At 36.1% G+C, this 14,125-nt stretch overlaps 1 protein-coding gene across 1 annotated transcript; it reads left to right on the plus strand.

Annotated features, from left to right (window-relative positions):
• The first annotated feature begins 8,105 nt into the window (after positions 1–8,105).
• LOC136242368 (uncharacterized) lies at positions 8,106–10,027 on the plus strand. Its single transcript, XM_066033773.1, has 6 exons — positions 8,106–8,256; positions 8,320–8,340; positions 8,456–8,617; positions 8,676–8,864; positions 9,054–9,536; positions 9,594–10,027. Exons 1-6 carry the CDS (start codon positions 8,184–8,186, stop codon positions 9,833–9,835), a joined length of 1,170 nt encoding a protein of 389 aa, XP_065889845.1. The 5' UTR covers positions 8,106–8,183; the 3' UTR covers positions 9,836–10,027.
• The last annotated feature ends 4,098 nt before the right edge of the window (positions 10,028–14,125 follow it).

Genomic DNA, 14,125 nt, shown 5'->3' on the forward strand with positions numbered 1-14,125 from the left:
CTGTGATTGTGGGATTGAATTTTGCCAAACAAACTGTGATTGTGGGATTCAATTTTAATACATCAAACACTAGTTTGATTTTATTATTGCTAATATAGCAATTTTAAGAGACTAGTGTTAATTACGTTACTTTAATTGCTACATTTACAAAAGTAAAAAAACAAACTATTGTTGATGTATTAAAATTGAATCCCACAATCACAGGTTGTTTGGTAGAATTCAATCCCACAATCACAGCTTGCTTGATTCCCTATATAAGAGAAGAGGATAACAGTATAACTTGATGATTTCTGGATATAGTGTGCACTCCAATGTCTCAAGTTAACGAGATATACAGTTTTACGCACTGCCTTAACATTTAGAGTCAGTGCAATATGTGATTTATATGCACTGGCTTTCCTTTGATCTGAGGTGTGAAAGTGGTACATGTATTAGTTGTGACATGGGCACGAGTGATTTGCCTGAAATATACGCACAAGCACGAGGGCGCAGCCAAAGTGCGAGTGCGTATATTTCAGGCAAATCATTTGTGTCCATGTTACAACTAATATATTCCACTTGGGTGATTCACCTGCAAGTGTGGGGAAACTGCAGGAATACTTTGCGAGTGTATTTATATGGGACCATGTGAATTTCGATTGTGGATAATGTCGTAAGAGCAACAACAAGGCACTGCTGAGAGGCCCAACGTAAGTGTATTGACACGAGCATGCAGTTCGCTTCGATTGTGGGTACGCAATTAAACACAGGAAACCCAAATGAGAGCTGAACAGCTAATAATGAAGCTTAAGTGACACTATAAAAGTACTTACATGAATAAACTAAAGCAGTGAATATGTTTACAGTGCTATAATGGCCTAGTCAATTAAATGCCACGCCCAGTCACTACACGTGTGTGACATTGCGCCAGGTGTCAAAACAGCAATATAAAGACGATTCAAGTGCACTAAAGTAGGGTTTCCAACTCAAAATGAGAAGGTACTTTCTTTTGTTGTTTCTGGAGATTTTTACACAGACTGACCTTTAAGATAAAGCAAACAAGTGCTGGTTTATTATTGGATTGCTTGCAGCATTTGGTATCAGCACATTTTTAATGCACAAAATATCCTAAAAGTGGCCACGTGACCAAAATACCATATTAATAGCTACATTGGACAGCTTATTTGAAAACTCTTTGTATTTTAAGGTGATCTAGGTTACAATTAGCACATTTTGTACCTCAACGAAGACTTCTACATTTTTTAGTGCTATAGCACATCCTGTATAGCTGTGTAATTGGATTGTTTGCCACGTGACCAGTTTTTGGATATTTACAGTTAAAACTGCATTGATATTGAAAGCAACAGACAGTTTAACAATCAACTGGCGATTGTTTGTTATCTTAAAGGTCAGTCTGTGTGAAACAAACTAGAAACAATGAAAAGAGCTAAGGAATCATGCCATTTTGCAGTGGAAATCCTATATCATAAGATTTTTGGTCACGTGACCACTTTTTGGATATTTGCATGTGGTAAAATTATGTTGATATTGAATGCTACAAACTATTCAATAACAAATTAGCACTTTGTTTCATTTATCTTAAAGGTCAGTCTGTGTGAAAATATCCAGAAACAACAAAAAGAAGCACCTTCTTATTTTGAGTGGAAACCCCAACTAAAGTACTTACTTTACTAGTCATGAATAAACTAAAGTAGTGAGTAATATTGTTAACACTAATGGCCAAATCAATTTAGCGCTACGCCTAGTGTCTGGACATCGCCACGTGACTATACAATCAAAACAGCAATATAAACTAACCTGTGACCTTCTTCATTCAGTAAAACAATGCTATCTTCTTTATCTTCTTCGCCAAGTCCATGATCTATGCTTTGGCTCACTTTACAAAATTAAAACCCTTTATTGATCCTGTGAAGTGTCACTATATTAAAGGAGAAGAGATCACACAGTTTCATCAAAGAAATCAGATGATTTCTGAGAATGCTTGGAATGCATTAACGAGAAATGGAGGTAGTATATACAAGTTATATGAGGGATATAACTTGTATATACTACCTCCATTTCTTGTTAATGCACTCCTGAGCACTGATAGCAGTGCTATTGTACCACTTAGATTATGGTATGCATAGTATGCTTTGAAGTTTGGTCGTTAATGAAGCATTTAAAATCCAATAGATACCCGCGGGTAGGTATCTAAAGTGATTAGATACTCGTGAAAAATTTTTGTTGTCACATGCGTCACGTGTTTAGCTGGATTCCAGAAACAACAGCCATCAGAAATCATCACTAGAGTGTGAAGAAAACATTGCTGGATAATAGAGATGGTTGTATTCATCTAGGAAGCCTACCAATGAGTTGTTTTTGTTTTAACACTAATTTGATCAGGAAGCCGCCATTATTGGCAGTGACCAGAGCCGTACAAGCCATAGTCTAAATTGGTTATCGCCCAAATCCACAGTATCTTCGCTATTTTAGACCTTCAGAATGACACATAATCACCTCGGGCTTTACCCTCAGTGATTATTGTGCCATTCCTCAGGTCTCTAAAATAGTGAAGATACCTTGATTTGTGCGATAACCTACACTTATACACTTTCTCTTCCCTTTGAAGTGAGGTGTGAAAGTGGTATATACCTTATAATATCTATATTTGACATCACATATTACGTAATTGCAAAGCATGAACTCGAATGCATGATAATGTACGGACCTCGATTACTGAGTATAATGTACATATAAATTGTTCTTAAAATCAGTTAAAGATTGTGAGTGTATAACATCAGGAGGTAGTGAATTCCATAGCCGGATTGTTGAGGGTAGGTAGGAATGAAGGTATGCATCAATTCTGGTAGGGACTTGCCTGTATCTTAAGTTGTGACCACGTGTACTGGATGTATTAGGATGTAAATAGTTTTGAAAGTCTAGACTAACATGACCAGTTAACATCTAGTAAAACATAACCAACTTATCAATATTTCTTCGACATTGAAGTGTTCTCCAATTTAGCTTGTTTATCATTAGTTACACTAGCATATCTTGAAAATTCATTAAAAACAAAACGAGCAGCTCTATGCTATCATTTCAAGCTTCTGAATATCTGTCATGGTGTGTGGAGACCATACTATGAAATATGCACATTCAATTATTGGTCTGACGTAACTGAAGCATGCTATATAGCTTTATTGCAAATACATGCAATGTGGTCTGACCAGGAGAGGTTACAATTAATGGTAATGCATGCCAAGGTATTTAGTAGATGTCACTTTCTTTATGACGTTGTTATAAAGTTGGTATATCGAGTTGATGGAGGACCGTTTGTTGGTAATTTTTTAACTTACTAGAACAAAACTCGATTGTTTATAAAATAAAGGACGCATATTTACAAGCACATGAAACAAATATAAAGTTAGTCAGGTGAAGCTGAGTCCAGCCTGCCTTCTGCATAAGCAAGGTCAATGACAGCTGTCTCGCCCGATCCACAGCGGTGGTAAGAGGACCTTGAACCTCTTAAACATTGAACAGCTGAACGGAGCAATGAAAATCCCAGCCTACATCGTAACCAGTACAATGTTTTGCTATATGATTGTCCACGCTTCTCAGCGAGTAGAGTGGCAATTCGTTTGTAAACAACGGTGGCCAAAGGTCCCATACCTCCAGTACATGAAAAAATCAATGGCGAAAATGACCCATGCTCAACTTCCCGGATTCTCTCCTCATATTTTCTCTTCTTCTCTAGCTCCGCACGTTGATGCGTTTGTTGGTAATTTTAAGGTGTTCTCATTTAGAGAGGTTAGACTGTAACTAGTAAAAGAGACAACGATAAAGGCTTTTTAGTGATAAAGAACAAAGCCGTGAGTTGAGTCGCCCGGCATTGTCATCAGACCCTTGTCATGGGTCTGGAGGCGTAACTAGTGTATGTGTGTGTGTGTGTGTGTGTGTGTGTGTGCGTGTGTGTGTGTGTGCGTGTGTGTGTGTGCGTGTGCGTGTGCGTGTGTGTGTGTGTGTGTGTGTGTGTGTGTGTTTGTGTGTGTGTGTGTGTGTGTGTGTGTGTGTGTGTGCGAGAGTGCATGCGTGCTGGTGTGTGTGTGCGCTGTGTATACCTTTTTTGCACGTGAGTATTAGTACTTTACAGTGGCCAGCACTGAAGGTCTGACAACAACTTGTGCTGCAGCCTTTGCTAGTTAGCTACACATATAGGCATGCCGTATAATTGAAGGGGTCAGTGGAAAAAGGGGACATGTGCCATTTTAAATTTTTCATTTTCTAAAAATTAGAATGGGTTGTTTTAGCCATGTGAAAGTGTCACTAAGTAAACAACAGAATTTAAAGGTTCATGGCAGTCTCAAATGAATCCTTAGCAAATATTACAATAATTCAATTATGTCCCAAAATTCTATTTAATGCCCACTACATGGTCACCTAAATTTTCACATGACACTTGTCCCCTTTTGCCACTGGCCCTTTCAATTTAATTCATGTGTTCTAGCTATACAACAACTAGTATATAGTGCCTTTTAAAGGAAATGAAGAACCCATATAAACTTTTTTAGTGCTAATGAGCCAAGGATTAGCAAAGAGTATGATAACATAGCAAAATGTACAGCTAGATTTTGGTGATTTTCATCAGTATGAATAGCTAGCTATAGCAGGACTTATACCACAAAATAGCCAAACAAGGTTCACAATATTATTGTGGCTTAATCATATTTCTTTAGTATCAATCATATGGAAATATCCATGCTATGTGCATAAACATCACTGAAATTTGACAAGGTTTAACAGCAATTGGCAGATAAATGAGTCAAATTTGTCATGTAGCCAATCTTGAACAATGTACAGTAGTAGCTAAATAGTAATTAGAGCAGAAATTCTTTAATATATTACTTATGAGTTCACCACATACTCAAGTATATGGCCACCCACCCAGACACAGCACAAACACATATGAACATTCACATGAGTATAGCTATGAACAAGTATATGATTTAAGAACTCTTATATAAACATCTTCAGAATACTTACAACATCATTATACTATTTAAGTCTAGACTACTTTTAATGTGGTAATCTTATCTACAATAGATGACCTAGTGAGGCTACAACACCTGGGTATTGAATCACTTTGTGTTAACTATACACTTCATAATCCTTGTTGTGGTGGATGTATGATTTTTAAAAGATAGTTTTGAAAAAGGAATTGTGTTTATTGTAGCTAAGGAATTAAAATGAGGGGTCTGGGACACACTCCAGAAAATTTTAGAAACTCTGTGTAGATCAGATGTTAGGCTACTTTTAGTTTATAGTTACAGTAAATCCAATGCTTCTTAACTGTGAAATATAACTAGGTTCTAAACTGTACCTTTGATTGCTTTGTTAGAGTAGTTACTTGAGTGCTTTATAAGAGTATTTTGATTGTTTTGTTTTATGGAGTAAAGTGATGCTGGGGAATTAATACCTATATATAATGTATTTTAGAAAGGTGCAACTATATTCACACTACAGTGTTATTTGATATGCCATAACTTACTTTTTTTTGTTGTAAAATAATTTTTGTATGCAAAACTTGTACAAAAATTTCTTGCATGAAATTTTTTTTACATAAGATCAAACTACTCTAATAGAGCAGTTATTCTCACGTAAATCATACAAAAATGAAACTTTTTACCTAGATAACTTTTTGCACAAAAATAAAACAAATTACGGTGGGTTGTTTGATATGGTAAATTGTCAACAAAGAAGTAACATAGCTACTGAACTAACTACATAGACAGCTAAATTTAAAATGGTGTTTAGACAAACACCACAGAAACCCATCCAGATCCACCACTGCCTAATAAATTGTAGAGCTATAACTATTAGCTAATGTGTTTAAAAAATGGTTGATATTTGATTCTAAATCCAATATTACTATGTTCTTTAATAGCTCTCCAAACAAAAGTTACTTTCATACACCCTATAGAGATGACAAAGTCACCGTAGCCATTGTTTCAAGATCAAATCAGCAATTCACCAAAACAGGCCAAGTTGTCCAGATAACTGATGAGAAGTAATGTAATTCTGCTTTTTGGAACTTGAGCACACCCAATATTGTTTGTACATAACAGTTATTGAAAGTATAGTCAATATTCTCATGTGGAGCCTTCAGAGTCCATGTCTCTGCAGTGTTCCCTAGTCCCTACTATATTTATTATAGAAATGATTACAGCTTTATGCACAGCTCTCTGAGTGCTAACTGAGAGAGTGCAATTGCAGAAGATTGGTGCCATCAAACAACTAGCTATAGGCTATAGAAGCTTTAGCAAGTATCGCGGCAGTGATCTCTCCAAAATCTTTCACCATTTCACCCTTGACTCAAGTACCAGTGGAACTATTATCCTCACTGACTGCAGCTCGTATTGCTAATCTCTTAGTCTTTGGCAGGCTAATAGTTAAACCATACTGTGTGGGTTACAGTGGTCATCAGCAAACTGTGATTTAGTCACCTGTATACCTTCCCAATAATGCTGTTTGATTTCACACTGACTTTCTATCATGTTGAATGTTGATGCATAATGGGCACTCCACTCTGACTATACCACCTGATCACCATTGAGTTATTGCCATCATATAGTACAGCTTTACTGCAAGCCATTTCAAAATTCCCAACAATTTGTAACAGTACGTATTCCCTACCTTAACTCCAGTCTGCATCCCCTTTTGGAAATGTTCAGTATCATTGGAGTCACTACAGGAAGGCACCAACAACTACAACCTTGATTTAGCCTGTTGACACACACACACACACACACACACACACACACACACACACACACACACACACACACATACACACACAACACAAATGCACACTATTAAATATTGTTTTGCAAATTTGTCTATGAGAAAAATATTTATTTAGCCTTGCTCAAAGTACCCATATGTATATGGTAATTTTCCTTGTGTCTGGGATTTCAGATATTTAAGCAGTACATAATGTGAATGATTTTGCTGTATTATAGTAAACATTTATCGTTGGTTGATTACACAGAATCAGCAGTACACATGTTACCATCCCTGTAGTTGTGTAGTTGTGCAAACTTATAAATGCTAGAGAGGTATGTACTACTAGACTACTAGACTAGTGCAAGTTTTGTCTACAGTCAGAATTCTGCTTACGTTGTAATAAGGTTGTCATGTAGGGATATGCAACTGCAGCATCATCAAAATACAAACAGAGACCTATCTTTGTGGAATTCAGCACCATAAGGGCTAAACCAAGCCACTATATGTCATCAAAATTCCAAATATATTTATAGGTTAGCTGATGATACTCAGACTATCAGTCAAATGTAGAGTTATAGTAGAAGTACTGTACATATATAGGTAAAATTGTACAATTAAAGTCATTATGTGTAAAATGATATTGTACATTACATGCATAAATTACTGCATTAAACATACATGACAACTGAGAAGGTATTTGTTATTATACTTGAGTAAATGTATGCATACAAAAGATGAATGTGGTGTGTTTAACACTTTTGTAAAAAAAAATTAGCATAATTTTTTTGATAATGCTTGGAGAAACATGTTACATGTAAGCAGTGGTGATTCTAGAGCTGACATACAGTGAAGGCCATGGGCGCAGCATGAAAGTTGTTGCATGGCTGCAGGGAGCCTTGGGATAGGTAATCTATACTGTAACTTTTAAAAGCTAATTTTCAACAGGGAGGGTAATGCCCTCTTAGCCCCCCATATGGTCACCTAGGGTTTTTAGGTATCAAACATTACAGTCAATCACCAGCATAATTATCATAGTGTACACAATGTCACATGTACTTGTCAAATAATTTATAACTTTGCTGCAACTGTACATGAATATTAAATGATACAACTGTAAAGCTTGTTGCATTGCCAAAGTAAAAAGGCAATATGCTCCATTACTATATACATAGCAGTACAGTTAGACATGTAATTTACAGCATATATGAGCAAATGCAGGTTGTTTACGGTATACAGAAACATTTTGTGCAAACAGAAACACCTTCTTGACAACTCTGACATAGCAAAGCCAAAATTTTCCCTTGTCTTTAACAAGCTTCTTATGTCAGTGCAGTGTATATAAGGCTGAGAGTGTGTTCAGCTAGTAATGTGAAGTTTTCAAGATCAGAATTACTCTTGCTACACCTTTAAAGAATTGATTCAAGATGATGAAGTGTGTAATACTAGTTATTTGCATCATGGCAGCAAATGCTGTTCCATCTTCACACCAGTTGGAAAGTAAGCTCTAAAACTGCTTCATAAATCCAGGAGCTATATGTATTCCTTTTCTTCATTATTTAGAAAGACAAAGTGGTCCTGATGGTAAGATCTGATTCTTGTTGTAATGCACAAATGTCCTTTCAGACACCATGAATTTGTGTTTGTATCTGTATTTCTGCATATACATGTGTAAATGTTTAACAGAATGTTTTTGCAGCTACTGTCACAGTTAATGGAACAGTTGGTGGAACAAGAGATAATCCTATCAAGATTAATGTGAAAGAAGATGAAGGAGTTATTGTGTTATGCTATTTGTTCACATTTCCTGATGGTGTAGATACTCTATCAGGCACCTGCCAAACTATGGATGGAACAGCTAGTAAGTTATAATGCATCATGCATGTGTGAACAATAATATTATTACAATATTTTTGCAGGGGCTAATACAGATTATGAGCCAGTGAATGCACTCTTTTCTGTCCCTCGACATTATCCAAGACTATACGAATATATCACAATCAAAGATAATCCTTACCATGATGGGAACAGAAAGTTTCTATTTCATGTTCAGGGTCTATCTGGAGTAGATGTGTGGGTGGAGATATGTATCTGGGATGATGAATGGGGTATGTTGAGATTATGTTCACTTGACTATGCTTATAGAAAGTATATCTGGCAGATTTAAAAATAATGTAATGACATTCTGTATAATACTAACACAAGCATACACATGTGCATGTACAATGTATGTGCATGCAACTATATGTATTATAGGCACTGTATATAGCATAATATGCATTGCACCTGTTTTACAGAGATGTATGGAGATCCTCACTTCTCAGTACCATTGCTCCATGGTGGAAAGCTGTGCTACTCTATACAGGGAATTCCTGGATTAGCATTTAATTTGTTATCAAGCAGGCACCTCATCATTAATGCACTATTCATTGATAGTGTCAATGATCCAACACAAGCTACATGGATTGGTAAACTGGCAATTATTCCTCAACATGTTGGAGAATCACAGCCAATAATCTTTGATTCAGTTTCTCAGTCTATTAAAATTGTAGGTCAAGGTTACTTTAAACCTGAATTTTTGCAGCGTGTTGTCATCAATGAAACTGACAACATTGTCATAAAGACAACTCATGGCCTTAACCGACAAGCTGGAAATCCAACTGTAACAGTATTCCTGACCAACCCAGTAGCAAGTTTTGATGTCACATTTCACAAAGACCATCTTGATGTAAACTGGAAAATGCAAACTAATGAAATGGATGGCTCTCATGGTTTATTGGGTATGACTTATCAACACTAAAATCATATGTGCTATATTGACCTTTACTATACTATAGGTCAGTTTATGGTGAATGGTGTTGAGGTAGATTCCACCAGAAAGATGTTGATACGATCAGGATTTGAACCAGTACCAGTTGAACCATCCAAGACTTGGGATAGTCCAGATAACTGTTGGTTGGCTAAGAATGTGGGAAATCAAGGGGAAGGACTGATTGAAGGTTCTATCTATGATTATACTGTCAGCTCTATTGAGTCTACTGATTTGTCACTGAATTTCAAGTACAACTCTAACAAATAAACTGATGACAGTATTACTATAAGGATGCTGGCCACAGAACAATATAATTATATGCACTGATGTGCATTTATCATGAATTATATAACAGTGTTTAATTTTGTAACACACATTTTAATTGTCATTATTTGTAACACTTTGTACTTTATGTTTGCAATACAATTTCAACAATTAATGAAATTAGTAATCTTAGAATCTAAACTCTGATGCATGCATCCACTGGGTCTGGGATTTTTTCTGCATTCTTCATGTTTTGTTTGCATGTTTCTGACTCCCTGTATTCACAGGCTTTAAGCCTTTTCATGGGTCCCTAGTAGGATAGCATTCACAGTACAGAATGCACTTAATAATTTTTGTACTTGAAAACTTTTTTGCATAGTTCAGTCTATCAAAAACGAAGTAGTGAATGAGATTGTGACAAAGTGACATTCACCACAAAAAGTAATAGCTGTCACCACTTGCCACAATATGTACCGTACCTAAGGACTTGGAAGCAAACTTGCTCTTACAGTGATTGTGCTCAGTCTGAAGCATCTTAATATTCACCTCATTAATAAGAAGGGCTACCGTTTGTTGCTTAGAAATTAATACACAAATAACTATTTGACTATTAACATGTGTTGACTAGAGCAGGAGATACCAGAATCTTTATGATGACCATGGTGGTACTATAAATACTAGTTCTCTTATGCCATCTTGACATTGTTAAGATGTGTCATTGCGAACTGATCATTAAACTTTGAATGTGCTTCATATTAGTGCACTGTTGCAATTATAATATGCTGGCATTGTTTTGTGTCTGTCAGTAGGTCAATTTTCATCTGATTTGTGTGAGAATTAGTGCATACATTATGCAAACACTGTATAGTTGTATTCACTACACAATCACTGCTACATTCATTGTTGTGACACAGCATATTTATTCAAGTGCTATATAGTACTTTAATAGTCATTTACACTGGTGTAAATTCTGCACAGTAAACATACCTTTTATTCTGCTACATTTCATGTCATGTGCCATCAGAAATACTGTATCTTGATAACTACATGTAGAATCAGTTACATTAGTGTTTATATTCTCCTTTATAGGGTTTTATCTTGTACATTGAGATTATAATGAAACTGGTTTTGGTGTATGCACAAATCAGTGAGAGGAAAATCACCGTTTGGTTTTTATTATGACATTGCATCTTGAAAGCGTTGGGATGTGTATCTGTATGCATGGTCAGTGGCATGTAGTATGAGAGCAATCTTTGTGTACACAACTACTGACTCAAAATTGTGCTCCACATCCTTAATATTTGTGTTTACTCTGTAACATGTGTGTATGAGTACGCAGTATAATACTGAGAGTCCACGCACATTCATTGCAATCCATACAAAATGTGTTTCATAATTACCATGAAACCTTTTAACATATCATTGTAGTAAGGAAGTAAAGTTAGGTGGCTACCTAGGTCAATATCCTGTCACTCACATACCTTTGTGAAGTACTTATAGAAAAGGGTAATACAATTAGTCTGAGTAAAATTATAGTAATGCTATCAGATGCAGGTGCACATGGGAATTGTATGGTTATCTTATATTTCTCATGCATACTTATTCATTGTCACTTCTGCTTCAATCATAGAAACCTGTACATAATGTAGATGACATTTTATTAATACCACAAACTATATAATTATAATTTTATTGCTCATGTGGTCCATACGAAGCTGTTTGTTTATAGAGTTCAAAGGTCCAAAGTTTTAAAACATACCTGTAGTTGGAAGTGTAGCTTTGTGTATGAATAAGACTTTGATAGCAAACAATGACTAGTGAATGTTTATGCTTCATATACATATAAAGCATCAGTTTTACTTATGTTAATACATTTTGCAGACCTGTGTCTTTGTGAATGAATAAATGTCATAGACAGTACTGTCTAGAAGTCAGAATTCTGTTTACATTATAATAAGTTTGCAAGGATATGTACAGTAACTACACTGTCACCATATAGATATGTTATGGCCAAACAGAGACCCATCCATTGTCAGTAATGTTACCAGCTCCTTATGTACTTTAGCACCATAAAGGCTAAATTAATCACTGGAAGTCAGATTTAATCAACAAACCATATAAAACTATTTCCAGATATCAAGGTATGTCTAAGGTTCTATAGATAGATATTGTGGTGTATATAAAGGACAGGGTGGCAGATGGGTGATCTGGATATACAAAATACATATATAAAGTTGCATTGTGTAGCCATTTAGCTATGTGTGGTATAATTATGTGGATGTACCTCTACACATTTATAAAAACCATGCACTTTGACATTAAACCATGAAACTTTCCACGTAGGTAATACTCCTCATGACATATTTTTGATATAGTGTCATTGCAGATTTGACCTTTAGTGACCTTTATGGCCATTTTTGCTGACCATTTCTGTCTTTATCTCCCTGAAGCATTAATTAACTTGTTAAAAAACATAATACCTAAGTAAAGACTTTGCTGAATGAAATAATTTGGTTTGTCAATATGCGATTTCATTACAAAACAAGTTGATGTTGTGCTACTTCTAAAAACCAGGCGCCATGCAGCTAGCTAACTCATCTGGAATAACTATAGACAGTATATACTACTATGAATTAACCAACTATGTATTACTACTTTACAATAGGGTAGTTTGGGTTGTGCAATAATATAATTAGCTATTTCTCGTATTTCGTAATTCATGAAATATTCGTAATTCGTTCAATTACGTTACTATGCACTGCTAAGGTAGCGTTTGTTAAATAAACCGCTTTTACCAACATATTACGCACAAAACTATCTTCTAAACTGTTTTATAGTGTGACTAACGTGTTTTTTCCCACAAATTCTCTCGACAAAGCCTCAAAGCTACTCTTCATTTTCGTTCGCGTACGTAAGGGATACGCCCCCTTTCAACTCGAAGCGATAGGCTATTCCTGGCAGTGTACGAGGCCTGCACCGTTGTTTTTCAGTTGCTAAATGCCTGAAAACCTCAAGGGGAAGGTAGTCCGAGGAAAGTCACCACACCCGTATTTCAGTCCGCCGAAAAGAAACCACCTCAGAGCAAAGTTCACCTGTGCAAAAGTTTAATACAGACTTCATTTCACTTTTACTTCTTACGTAAAAGCTGCTTTTACCGTTATTAAACGATTTTGCTCACGTGGGTGCGTACGGACAAACATAGGTAGATAGATAGGTACACACACACACTTTTCAGGGGCGTAGGGAGGGGGGGTTCCGGGGGGTTCAGGAACCCCCCTGTAAAATTTAGACTTCTGCAAGCAGGATCCTAACACACCATTTAGTGTGGCAGGACAAAATGAGTGAGCAATATAGTGTAATGGCACAGCAAAACAATTGATAAAACTTACATTCATCTCTCAGGGAAGGGTAACATGAGCCCTCTTCAAAACTTGTTAAAAAGATCGATATACTCTAATAGAGCAGTCAGGTATATACTCTAATAGAGCAGTCAGGTATACTCTAATAGAACATGCATGTAAATATCCATGTCCATATGAAGTTTTTCAAACATTCCAACATTCCTAAATGCAAAACTTAGCATGATCTTATACTACTATAGCTTTGGTGTGTAGTGTTTAAAGATATAGAGCTCCAGTAATTTATCACTTGTGTTATGCAAAATGAATTCATGCTATGCATATTTGCATAGTTATAATGTTTTGATTGTCATTTGTATCAGTGGATTCATTGCTCCTATACCACAGTGAGATATAACTATCACTTACAGATTACTATATGTGTCTCTATGTGTTATGCTGTCTGTTTCCACTAGGTGACTTTATCTAGTACTACCTTTATCCCAGGGGCACTTAATGCATCATAATTAATGTAAAATATAGCAATTTGCTGAGTTTTGATTTATTAAAATATTGAAAGCCTCTCAGTGGCTGGGGGCTGTGCCCCCAGACCCCTGCTTCTAGTAACTCAATGCTGGTGCTGGAACCCCCCTTCAAAAAATCCTGGCTACGCCCCTGCTTTTACGAAAACAATTTCAGTAAACCAGGCGCACGCCCACAGCCGGCCTTCGGCCGGCTGTAGGCGTGCGCCTGGTTTAATTATGATCATTTATAATTATTACCCATGATTTCAAGATAAACACGGGTGATTTACACCCCAAGGGCAGGTAAGTTCAAAGGATTTTTCTAGCTAATAAAAGTAATCATAACTTCAAAAGGGAATTACCCAAGTTATTTCATTCAACAATACCTTTACTTTGGTACGTACCATGTTTTAATAAGGTAATTAATGCCT

The sequence above is a fragment of the Dysidea avara genome, chromosome 13 (assembly GCF_963678975.1).
Source record: "Dysidea avara chromosome 13, odDysAvar1.4, whole genome shotgun sequence".
NCBI classification, from domain to species: domain Eukaryota; kingdom Metazoa; phylum Porifera; class Demospongiae; order Dictyoceratida; family Dysideidae; genus Dysidea; species Dysidea avara.